We start from the raw sequence: 13162 nt of genomic DNA on the forward strand, positions 1-13162 counted from the left end.
GAGAAGGTTCGCTCGGTTGATTTCTGGGATGAAGGGGTTGCCTTATGAGGAAAGGACGAGCAGGTTGGGCCTGTACTCATTGGAATTTAGAAGAATGACCTTATTGAAATGTGTAAGATACTGAGGGGGCTGGACAGGGTAGATGCAGAGAGGATGTTTCCCCTCGTGGGGGAATCTAGAACTAAGGGGGCATGGGCTCAAGTTTCGGACTCCCGCTAGCACGGCGCACATCGGAGAGGCCCGCCTAATTTGTAGAACAAAAATTGCGCCGAATACTTACCTCGCGATTCCCCGATGGCTGTGGGCCCATTTCCACCTCGGCGCGGCACAGCAGGAGCTGCTGGGGGCGGAGCTACAGCCCTGCGCCGAAAACAGTGCCGGCAGCTGCTGCACGTGCGCAGTAGCTCCCGGCCCTCCCAGCGCGTCCTGTGTCCGGGCGACGACCCTATCCCTGGCCGAAGGGACGTCGGCCCTATCCCTGGCCGAGTGGCCGGACACCGCTTACCTCGTCGTTGGCGGGGCCCTGCCTCTCGCTGGGGGCGGGCCCTGCCCGAAGTCCTCGGCAGGGCCCGTTTAGCTTCCCCGCTCATCATCTTCTCTCCCCGCCCACATCCACATTCAACTTCTTCTTGCCTGCCCCCCCCCCTCCCCACTGTTCATCATCTTCTCCCCCATCTTCTCTCACCTCCCATCTCCCCGGTGCTGCAGTCGGAGAGTAGAAATCATTTTTTATTTGTTGAGTAATTTTTTAAAAATTTTTTTAATTTTTAATTTTTAAATTCTTTTTGATTGATTTATTGGTTGATTTATTGATTTATTTATTATTGTTGACGGCTCTTTATTTGTAAAAGTAAAGTGTTTAATGTTTGTAAAGACCCCCGCCCCGCCCCCCATCTCTCGTTCCCTCCGCCTGATTTCTAAATGTAGGCAAGGTTTTCCTGAGCGTACAAAAATCTACACTGACTCCATTCTAAGTTAGTTTGGAGTAAGTTTTTGCTGCCTAACAGGTGCAAGTGGCTGGACACGCCCCCTTTTGAAAAAAAAAACCTGTTCTAAAATGGAACTGTTCTAGCTCACGAGAACTGGAGCAAACTAAATGGCGTGAATTGCAATTTCTAAGATGCTCCATTCTAAACTAGTTGCTCCAAAAAAATAGGAGCAACTCGGGCCGAAACTTGAGGCCATAGTTTCAGAATAAGGGGTCACCCATTTAAGATGGAGTGAATCTGTGGAATTCTCTGCCCCAGAGAGCTGTGGAGGCTGAATCTTGAACTATAAGGGAATCCAGGGTAATGGGGAGAGGGCAGGGAAGTGGAGTTGAGGCCAAGATCAGATCAGCCAGGATCTTATTGAATGGCAGAGCAGGCTCGAGGGGCCAAAAGGCCTACTCCTGCTCCTATTTCTTATGTTCTTATCCCCTGCTCTATCCTGACTGTCCCACACAATTGTGATTCCTTGTGTCTCGCAATGTATAAGCTCCCCACCCCACCTGAAATCATGTGATCTCCCAGGAGAGGTGAAAAAAACGGATTAAAAACCCAGGCCAATTTAGGGAGCAAAAATCTAGGCAGTTCCTCTCTGACCCATCTAGGCAATCGAAACCAGCCCAAGAGATCACTCTGGCCCTGAATTCTCTGTAGTACCTACCTTCTGTCAGTGGTGATCTCTGCCCAAGACTGAAACAGGTCTAGGAATTCACCGAGATGGTGTTCACCGCACGAGAGGACAACCTGTTCCAGAGCTCCACCATTCTCTCGGAAAACAGCTAACCTCGAGCTGGCCTTACACAACTTAAAATTGGGATCGTTGGTCTTCCCTAACTTATTTAATGTAATGCAATCTATTCCCTCCATCATATAGAAACATAGAAAATAGGTGCAGGAGTAGGCCATTCGGCTCTTCGAGCCTGCACCGCCATTCAATGAGTTCATGGCTGAACATGCAACTTCAGTACCCCATTCCTGCTTTCTCGCCATACCCCTTGATCCCCGAGTAGTAAGGACTAATCTAACTCCTTTTTGAATATATTTAATGAATTGGCCTCAACAACTTTCTGTGGTAGAGAATTCCACAGGTTCACCACTCTCTGCATGAAGAAGTTTCTCCTCATCTCGGTCCTAAATGGCCTACCCCTTATCCTGAGACTGTGACCCCTGGTTCTGGACTTCCCCAACATTGGGAACATTCTTCCTGCATCTAACCTGTCTCAACCCGTCAGAATTTTAAACGTTTCTATAAGATCCCCTCTCATTCTTCTGAACTCCAGTGAATACAAGCCCAGTTGATCCAGTCTTTCTTGATATGTCAGTCCCGCCATCCCGGGAATCAGTCTGGTGAACCTTCGCTGCACTCCCTCAATAGCAAGAACATCCTTCCTCAGATTAGGAGACCAAAACTGAACACAATACTCCAGGTGTGGCCTCACCAAGGCCCTGTACAACTGTAGCAACACCTCCCTGCCCCTGTACTCAAATCCCCTCGCTATGAAGGCCAACATGCCATTTGTTTTCTTAACCGCCTGCTGTACCTGCATGCCAGCCTTCAATGATTGATGTATCATGACACCCAGGTCTCGTTGCACCTTCCCTTTTCCTAATCTAATCCTATAAACCGCCATCAGATCACCTCTAAGTCTACACTTCTCTAAAATGTCGAATTCCAACTCTTTTACCCTATCCTACTACTGGGAATTAGTCTCTTACGCATGTTTATTATATGAGGTACAAACTTCTAATTTAACGGCCCAGAAATCCCGGTCGGCTGCTTCCCGCGGGCGTTCGATTGGATTGTAGAAAAAAGAAGTGCACTTAGCCCACGCGAGTTCCCAGTCCTGAGGCCTCCACTGACTACGCGTCGCAGCACGTGCACGTCGGGACGTGCGCAGGGCTGGAGCTGCAGTCACATGGCTCTGGGCAGCCAATCACGGTAAAGTATGTTCTCATTCATAATAATGGGAACGCCGTCAGTTGGAGTTCCCATTATTATGAATGAGAAACGGCCCTCAAAACACACAAAACATTAATAAAAAATACAAAAAATGCACCACGTTAATTTAAATTAAAGTTGTTTATGCATTATTAAAAATATATATTTTTACGATTTTTAAAAAAGTTTGTTTAATTACGCTTTAAAATAAATTTAACGTAATGGACAGGGTTTTAAAAAATAAAATGTGGTTTTTTTTCATTTTACTTTTTATGTTTTAAGTGTGTTTTAAAACTCTTACGCCTGTAAAAGTTGGCTCTGCGCCTGCTTTTAACAGGCACACGAGTTTTGAGGTAAATCCCGCAATCTTGCCCTTGCAAATGCCCTGGCTGCTGAGATACAAAGAGCTTGACAGACCGGGAAAGCCGGTTTTTAGCGCATGCGCATTGTATGCTGAAACCGGGCTTTTGCAATGCCTTCCCGGGTCTGTACACACTCCGTACAGACCCAGGGAGGTGAGAATTTGTGCCCTATTCACTCGTGGCCGATTCTGCTCGCTACACCATTGGCAGCCGAAGTCTTGCTACAATTGTACAGGGCCTTGGTGAGACCACACCTGAAGAACTGTGCACAGTTTTGGTCTCCTTATCGAGGGAAGGATATACTTGCCTCAGAGGCGGTGCAACAAAGGTTTACTCGATTGATTCCTGGGATGAGAGAGCTTTCCTATGAAGAGAGATTATGTAGAATGGGCCTATACTCTCTGGAGTTTAGAAGAATGAGAGGTGATCTCATTGAAACAGACAAGATTCTGAAGGGGATTGACGAGGTAGATGCTGAGAGGATGTTTCCCCCGGGCCGGGGAGTCTAGAACCAGGGGGCTTTGTCTCGGGATAAGGGGTCCGCCATTTAGGACTGAGATGAGGAGGAATTTCTTCTCTCGGAGGCTGGTGAATCTTTGGCATTCTCTGCCCCAGAGAGCTGTGGAGGCTCAGTCTCTGAATATATTCAAGGCTGAGGTAGATGGATTCGTGGGGTCTCGGGGAATCAAGGGAGATGGAGATCAGACGGGAAAGTGGAGTTGAGTTTGATGGTCAGCCAGGATCTTATTGAATAGCGGAGCAGGCTCGAGGGGCCGTAGTGCCTACTCCTGATTCTATTTCTTATGTTCTTATGTTCTTAAACCTCTCCGTCTTTCTCTCTCTCTCTCTCTCTCTCTTCCTTCAAGACTGGTACATTTCCTCTGCACCCTCTCCAAGGCCTTAACATCCTTCCTAAAGTGTGGATCCCAGAACAGTAAATACTGCTCCAGCCGAAGCCTAACAAGCAATTTGAATGAGACGATTAATTTTATTCCTTTTTTGCAGAACACATCATTCGCGATAATAGGCCTGATGCTGCTTTTTGCCGTTGTTTCAATGATCATCTCATTTGCAGTTTTTGTGATTTACGGCAAACTTGTCCTTCAGGCCTGAAGAGCTCACAGTCGTCTGGTAAGAACACGACACGGCAAAGGGGAGGAATAGGATATAGTAAAATATTGTGGCTCACTTAGTGAGCTCTCCAGAGCAGGGAGCAGTTCCCAGGGTCTAATCCCCGGGCACGTGCCGAGATGGTTGATCTCGCAGAGACCAGGGAGAATCTTCCCACTGTGTTTATAATGTCACTCACACACACGCACACACATACACTCACATACATACAGACACACACACACAGACACACATACACACACATACATACACACACACACAGGCACGCACATACATGACACACACAGACACACATACATGACACACACAGACGGACACACACACACACGCACAGACATACACACACACACGCACGAGGGAATCTTTCCGCTGTGTTTATAATGTAACTGACGCACTCACACACACACACACTCACACTCACACTCCCCACATTACAACAGTGACTACACTCCAAAAGTACTTCATTGGCTGCAAAGCGCTTTGAGATGTCCGGTGGTCGTGAAAGGCGCTATATAAATCCAAGTAAGTTTTCTTTCACACTCTCACACATACAAACACTCTCATTCTCAAACACACACACACACGCACTCACATGGGCACACCAGAGACATTCATATGCACTCACACAGACACACATACGCACACACTTATGCTCAGACACACACGCACACACACATACAGAGGGAATCTATAATGTCACTGACTCACTCACACACTCACACTCACACTCACACTCTCGCACACACACTTACACTCACACTAACACATCATCATCATAGGCATTCCCACGGAGTCGAGCATAACTTGCTTCCACTCATAAAGGAGTTCTCCGGTAACTGAAGAGACCAATGCAGGACCTACAGCCTCTGTCACAGGCGGGGAAGACAGTGGTTGAAGGGACGGGTTGCCGCGCGCTCCTTCCGCTGTCAACGCTTGGCTTCAGTATGCTCTCGGCGAAGAGCCTCGAGCTGTTCAGCGCCCTCCCGGATGCTCTTCCTCCACTTTGGGTGGTCTTGGGCCAGCGATTCCCAGGTGTCGGTGGGGAAATTACATTTTTTCAAGGAGGCTTTGAGGGTGTCCTTGAGGCGTTTCCTCTGCCCACCTGGGGCTCACTTGCCGTGTCAAAGCTCTGCGTAGAGCACTTGCTTTGGCTCCTCAAAACTCACACTCTCACACATGCACTCACTCACACTCACTCACTCATACTCTCACACATGCACACACTCACTCACACACTCACTCACACACTCACTCACACACTCACTCATACTCTCACACATGCACACACTCACTCACACACTCACTCACACACTCACTCATACTCTCACACATGCACACACTCACACACACTCACTCACACACTCACACACTCACTCATACTCTCACACATGCACACACTCACTCACACACACACTCACACACTCACTCACACACTCACTCACACTCACATACAAATACACATTCACAGTCATACTCACTCACTCACTAACTTACTCACCAAAGGGAATCTGCAAGCTGTGAGAACAGTTGTGTAGTGGAACCGTTCCTATGGGAAGAGGAAGGGAGAAAATGAGGGAAGAGAGAATGTTGATGTTAATGGGATGAGTCTGGGCCGCAGGAATGTCTGCAGTGAGTATGTAAACACCTCCAACTAGAAATGTTCAACGTTCCTCACACATAACAATTGGAGCCGTCGTTCTCTACTTGGTGTTGTCAGAACCTGTTTACATTACACCATTACACTCTCAAAGCCTCCCTGAAAAAGTGCAACATCCCCATCGACACCTGGGAGACCCTGGCCAAACAAAGCCCTAAGTGAAGGAAGTGCATCCGCGAGGGCGCTGAGTACCTCGAGTCTCAACGCCGAGAGCATGCAGAAATCAAGCGCAGGCAGCGGAAGGAGCGTGCGGCAAACCAGTCCCACCCACCCCTTTCCTTCAACGACTATCTGTCCCACCTGTGGACAGGGACTGTGGTTCTCGTATTGGACTGTTCAGCCACCGAAGGACTCATTTTAAAAGTGGAAGCAAGTCTTCCTCGATTCCGAGGGACTGCCTGTGATGGTGATGACATAGGAACAGGAGGAGGCCGTTCAGCCCCTCGAGTCTTCACTGCCGATCAATGAGATCGTGGCTGATCTGTATCCTAGCTCTATCCACCCTGGGTTAGCAAAAATCCACTGATCTTAGATTTAAAGTTGTTCGTTGAGCTAGGGTCTTAGTGCAAAGAGCGGCGAGAGAGTGTAGAGGAATGTGATCGGGGTCCAGAAGAGGCAAGGGCCCAGGGGGCAGCACGGGCCCAGCCCACACTGCGATATGTGTGCGCGCACTAGGTCCGTGCAGCAGAGCTGGTCTCCAGTTAGTCCTGGTTAACCCTTGCCACTGGACCAAGACCCAGCTCTGTCAAGCCCCGTGTGGTGGCTGGTGTGCAACGGTCACCACACATTAAACAAATCTACGCACCGGCATCTTCCACCCTTCAGGATGCAGTTCGGAACCTGGAGTTTTAGGTCCACCATTGAAACACCTGTGAACTTTTTGACATGGAATCAAGTCATCCTCGATTCGAGGGACTGCCTACGATGATGATGATGATGCTTTTTGTGGGAGCGAGCTGCACACTTCTACCAGCCCTTGCGGGAAGGCGTGTTTCCTAACTCCTCCTGATTTTAAGGTTATGTCATCTTGTCCTCGACTGCCCCCACCAGAGAGAAGCGTTTCTCTCTGTCTATCCTATCAATTCCTGTCACAATCCTAAAACATCTCAATCAAATCCCTCCTTAACCGTCTACATTCCAGGGACTACATACCTAGTTTATGTAATCTCTCCTCACAGTTTAACCCTTGGAGCCCTGGTAACATTCTGGTGAATCTGCCCTGCTCTCCATCCAAGGCCAGTGTATCCTTTCGAAGGTGCGGTGCCCAGAACTGTACACAGAGCTTCACATGTGGTCTAACCAGGGCTTTGCATAGCTGCAGCACAACACCCTCCCATTATATTCTAGCCCCCGAGTTACGAAGACTAACGTTGTATTCCCCTGCTTGATTATTTATTGCGCCTGACTACTGCATTTTAGCAATACAAATATTAACAATGACGACCTTTCTTTGCAAACTAATCTTTCAGAGGAAAATATTGCCGGAAGATCATCGAAGACAGAGACGAGAAGCCTGTTCCTGGGGTTTACCGAGGGGTTACGTGATGGTGACATTTAAAAAATCTTATCCTTGTTTTCAAATCATCCACCCCCGCCTCCTCCCCCCCCCACCACTCTTTCAGCGCTACACCCCTCCCGATCTCTGTAACCTCCACCAGCCCGACACCCCTCCCTATCTCTGTAACCTCCTCCAGCCCCTACACCCCTTCCTATCTCTGTAACCTCCTCCAGCCCCTACACCCCTCCCTATCTCTGTAACCTCCTCCAGCCCCTACACCCCTCCCTATCTCTGTAACCTCCTCCAGCCCCTACAACCCTCCCTATCTCTGTAACCTTCTCCAGCCCCTACAAACCTCCCTATCTCTGTAACCTCCCCAAGCCCCTACAACCCTCCCTATCTCTGTAACCTACTCCAGCCCCTACAACCCTCCCTATCTCTGTAACCTCCTCCAGCCCCTACAACCCTTCCTATCTCTGTAACCCCCCTCCAGCCCCTACACCCCTCCCTTTCTCTGTAACCTACTCCAGCCCCTACGCCTCTCCCTATCTCTGTAACCTCCTCCAGCCCCTACACCTCTCCCTATCTCTGTAACCTCCTCCAGCCCTACACCCCTCCCTATCTCTGTAACCTCCTCCAGACCCTACACCCCTCCCTATCTCTGTAACCTCCTCCAGCCCCGACACCCCTCCCTATCTCTGTAACCTCGTCCAGCCCCTACAACCCTCCCTATCTCTGTAACCCCACTCCAGCCCCTACACCCCTCCCTATCTCTGTAACCTACTCCAGCCCCTACACCCCTCCCTATCTCTGTAACCTCCTCCAGCCCCTACACCCCTTCTTATCTCTGTATCCTCCTCCAGCCCCTACACCCCTCCCTATTTCTGTAGTCTCCTCCAGCCCCTAAACCCCTCCCGATCTCTGTAACCTCCTCCAGCCCCTACACCTCTCCCTATCTCTGTAATCTCCTCCAGTCCCTACACACCTCCCTATCTCTGTAACCTCCTCCAGCTCCTACACCCCTCCCTATCTCTGTAACCTCCTCCAGCCCCAACACTCCTCCCTATCTCTGTAAGCTCCACCAGCCCCTACACCCCTCTCTATCTCTGTAACCTCCTCCAGCTCCTACACCCCTCCCTGTCTCTGTAACCTCCTCCAGCCCTACAACCCTCCCTATCTCTGTAACCTCCTCCAGCTCCTACACCCCTCACTATCTCTGTAACCTCCTCCAGCCCCTACAACCCTCCCTATCACTGTAATCTCCTCCAGCCCCTACAACCCTCCCTATCTCTGTAACCTCCTCCAGCCCCTACACACCTCCCTATCTCTGTAACCTCCTCCAGCTCCTACACCCCTCCCTATCTCTGTAACCTCCTCCAGCCCCAACACTCCTCCCTATCTCTGTAAGCTCCTCCAGCTCCTACACCCCTCACTATCTCTGTAACCTTCTCCAGCCCCTACAACCCTCCCTATCACTGTAATCTCCTCCAGCCCCTACAATCCTCCCTATCTCTGTAATCTCCTCCAGCCCCTACACCCCTCCCTATCTCTGTAATCTTCTCCAGCCCTGACACTCCTCCCTATCTCTGTAACCTCCTCCAGCCCTAAACCCCTCCCTATCTCTGTAACCTCCTCCAGCCCTCCAACCCTCCCTATCTCTATAACCTCCTCCAGCTCCTACACCCCTCACTATCTCTGCAACCTCCTCCAGCCCCTACACCCCTCCCTATCTCTATAACCTCCTCCAGCCCCTACACACCTCCCTATCTCAGTAATCTCCTCCAGCCCCGACACTCCTCCCTATCTCTGTAACCTCCTCCAGCCCCGACACCCCTCCCTATCTCTGTAATCTCCTCCAGCACCTACATCCGTCCCTATCTCTGTAATCTCCTCCAGCCCGACACTCCTCCCAATCTCTGTAACCTCCTCCAGCCTCTAGACCCCTCCCTATCTCTGTAACCTCCTCCAGCCCCTACACCCCTCCCTATCTCTGTAACCTCCTCCAGCCCTACACCCCTCCCTATCTCTGTAACCTCCTCCAGCCCCTACACCCCTCCCTATCTCTGTAATCTCCTCCAGCCCCAACACTCCTCCCTATCTCTGTAAGCTCCACCAGCCCCTACACCCCTCCCTATCTCTGTAACCTCCTCCAGCTCCTACACCCCTTCCTATCTCTGTAACCTCCTCCAGCCCTACAACCCTCCCTATCTCTGTAACCTCCTCCAGCTCCTACACCCCTCACTATCTCTGTAACCTCCTCCAGCCCCTACAACCCTCCCTATCACTGTAATCTCCTCCAGCCCCTACATCCGTCCCTATCTCTGTAATCTCCTCCAGCCCCGACATTCCTCCCTATCTCTGTAACCTCCTCCAGCCTCTAGACCCCTCCCTATCTCTGTAACCTCCTCCAGCCCCTACACCCCTCCCTATCTCTGTAACCTCCTCCAGCCCTACACCCCTCCCTATCTCTGTAACCTCCTCCAGCCCCTACACCCCTCCCTATCTCTGTAATCTCCTCCAGCCCCTACATCCGTCCCTATCTCTGTAATCTCCTCCAGCCCCGATACTCCTCCCTATCTCTGTAACCTCCTCCAGCCTCTACACCCCTCCCTATCTCTGTAACCTCCTCCAGCCCCTACACCCCTCCCTATCTCTGTAACCTCCTCCAGCCCTACACCCCTCCCTATCTCTGTAACCTCCTCCAGCCCCTACAACCCTCCCTATCTCTGTAAGCTCCTCCAGCCCCGACACTCCTCCCTATCTCTGTAATCTTCTCCAGCCCCTACAATCCTCCCTATCTCTGTAAGCTCCTCCAGCCCCGACACTCCTCCCTATCTCTGTAACCTCCTGCAGCCCTACACCCCTCCCTATCTCTGTAACCTCCTCCAGCTCCTACACCCCTCACTATCTCTGTAACCTTCTCCAGCCCCTACACCTCTCCCTATCTCTGTAACCTCCTCCAGCCCCGACTCCCCTCCCAATCTCTGTAACCTCCTCCAGCCCCTACACCCCTCTCTATCTCTGTAACCTCCTCCCGTCCCTACAACGCTCCCTATCTCTGTAACCTCCTCCAGCCCTACACCCCTCCCTATCTCTGTAACCTCCTCCAGCCCTACAACCCTCCGAGGTCTCTGCGCTCCTCCAATTCTGGGCTCTTGGTCATCCCCGATTTTGATCACTCTGCGGCCGTGCCTTCAGCTGCCTGTGGCCGTCAGCGCTTCAATTCCCTCCCTAAATCTCTCCGTCTCTCTACCGCTCTCTTCTTAAAGGCTATGTGTTGGACCAGGTTTTTGGTCACCAGTCCTAATCTCTCTTTATGTGGCTCGGTGTCAAATTCTGTTCAATTTACGCTCCTGTGCAGCACCTCAGGAAGATATTACTGCGTTAAAGGTGCTATATAAATACAAGTTGTTGTTGTAGTTGAAACTCGGGTGCCATTGAGGTGAAACGTATTTGGAATTGTTGGAATTGCTGAAATGTCTCTTCATGTTCAATGCGTTGAGTGCTTGTTCTCCGGCTGAGAGAACTCACACTCTGTACTTAAATATAAAAGTTACACGGATGGAGATTATAAGATCTAGAATGTCTGCAATGTGTTTGTGGGTGGGGAGGATCCGCGGAGAATGGGTAACCCAGTGGAGCCTTCAGTGTGCCGAACCCGTCATCCAATTTCCATCGCTCCACCATTGGTGGCCCTGCCTTCAGCTGCCTGGGCCGTAAGCTCTGGAATTCCCTCCCGAAACCTCCACCACTCTTCTGCTTAAAGAGGCCCTTTAAGAAGTGTCAGCAATGGCTAAGTTGGTAGCACTGTCATCTTTGAGTCAGACGGTTATGAGTTCAAGTCCCACTTCAGGGATTTGAGCACAAGAATCGAGGCTGAAGCTCTAGTTCAGTGCTGAGGGAACGCTGCACAGTCGGAGGGGCAGTACTGAGGGAGCGCTGCACTATTGGAGGGGCAGTACTGAGGGAGCGCTGCACTGTCGGAGGGGCAGTACTGACGGAGCGCTGCACTGTCGGAGGGGCAGTACTGAGGGAGTGCTGCACTGTCAGAGGGGCAGTACTGAGTGAGTGCTGCACTGTCGGAGGGGCAGTACTGACGGAGCGCTGCACTGTCGGAGGGGCAGTACTGACGGAGCGCTGCAATGTCGGAGGGGCAGTACTGACGGAGCGCTGCATTGTTGGAGGGGCAGTACTGAGGGAACGCTGCACAGTCGGAGGGGCAGTACTGACGGAGCGCTGCACTGTCGGAGGGGCAGTACTGAGGGAGTGCTGCACTGTCGGAGGGGCAGTACTGAGGGAGTGCTGCACTGTCGAAGGGGCAGTACTGAGGGAGTGCTGCACTGTCGGAGGGGCAGTACTGAGGGAGTGCTGCACTGTCGGAGGGGCAGTACTGAGGGAGTGCCGCACTGTCGGAGGGGCAGTACTGAGGGAGTGCTGCACTGTCGGAGGAGCAGAACTGAGGAACGTCACACTGTCGGAGGGGCAGTACTTTGGAGCTGACAACCTTTGGGTTGAGACGTTATACCAAGGCCCCCTCAGGTGGATGTAAAAGATACCATGGTCACTATTGGAAGAAGAGCAGGCGAGTTCTCCCTGATGTCCGGGGGCAAAAAATTAGCACTTAACCAACGTCACTGAAACGGTGATCTGCTCATAAATCACATTGCTGTGTGTGAGAGCAAACTGGCTTCCACGTTTCCTACATTACAGCAGTGACTACACTTCAAAAGTAGTTGATTGGGTGTGAAGCACTTTGGGACGCCCTGGGGTCGTGAAAGATATGGTAAAATTATTTCTTGGTGCATCAAAATATCTTGTTTCCTTCAAACAGCAACAAACAAGATGGCCTGCATTTTGAGTGCAGCCACTTTAAAAAAACACATTTTTGACTATGAAACAAAAAAATGCAAAATCATGAACATAATATGCTGTTGTTTTTGTCACATTTTGACATATTCAGAGTAACCCCATGATAAATTGCATAACCGACAGCAAATTGAGCAGTAGAGTGGGCAAAAATTTGGCAAATGGAGTATTATGTTGGAAAGTGTGAGGTCATGCACTTTGGCAGAAAAAAATCAAAAAGCAAGTTATTATTTAAATGGAGAAAGATTGCAAAGTGCTGCAGTACAGCGGGATCTGGGGGATACTTGTGCATGAAACACAAAAGGATAGTATGCAGGTACAGCAAGTGATGAGGAAGGCCAATGGAATTTTGGCCTTTTTTGCAAAGGGGACGGAGTATAAAAGTAGGGAGGTCTTGCTACGGCTATACAGGGTATTGGTGAGGCCACACCTGGAGTACTGCGTGCAGTTTTGGTTTCCATATTTACGCAAGGATATACTTGCTTTGGAGGCAGTTCAGAGAAGGTTCACTCGGTTGATTCATAGAAACATAGAAAATAGGTGCAAAAGTAGGCCATTCGGCCCTTCGAGCCTGCACCACCATTCAATAAAATCATAGCTGATCATTCACCTCAGTACCCCTTTCCTGCTTTCTCTCCATACCCCTTGATCCCTTTAGCCTTAAGGGCATATCTAACTCCCTCTTGAATATATCCAATGAACCGGCATTAACAACTCTGCGGT

At 50.4% G+C, this 13162-nt stretch overlaps 1 protein-coding gene across 3 annotated transcripts in view; it reads left to right on the forward strand.

Annotated features, from left to right (window-relative positions):
• The window catches only part of LOC139273389 (high affinity immunoglobulin epsilon receptor subunit beta-like), a 30060-nt gene extending 18913 nt beyond the window's left edge, over positions 1 to 11147 (forward strand). For all 3 annotated transcript variants that reach the window (XM_070890238.1, XM_070890237.1, XM_070890236.1), the window contains 2 exons: positions 4293 to 4418; positions 7545 to 11147. In XM_070890238.1, the coding sequence (XP_070746339.1) occupies positions 4293 to 4400 (108 nt within the window). In that variant the 3' untranslated portion in view covers positions 4401 to 4418; positions 7545 to 11147. The remainder of the gene's footprint in view (positions 1 to 4292; positions 4419 to 7544) is intronic.
• The last annotated feature ends 2015 nt before the right edge of the window (positions 11148 to 13162 follow it).

The sequence above is a fragment of the Pristiophorus japonicus genome, chromosome 9, assembly GCF_044704955.1.
Source record: "Pristiophorus japonicus isolate sPriJap1 chromosome 9, sPriJap1.hap1, whole genome shotgun sequence".
Lineage (NCBI taxonomy): Eukaryota > Metazoa > Chordata > Chondrichthyes > Pristiophoridae > Pristiophorus > Pristiophorus japonicus.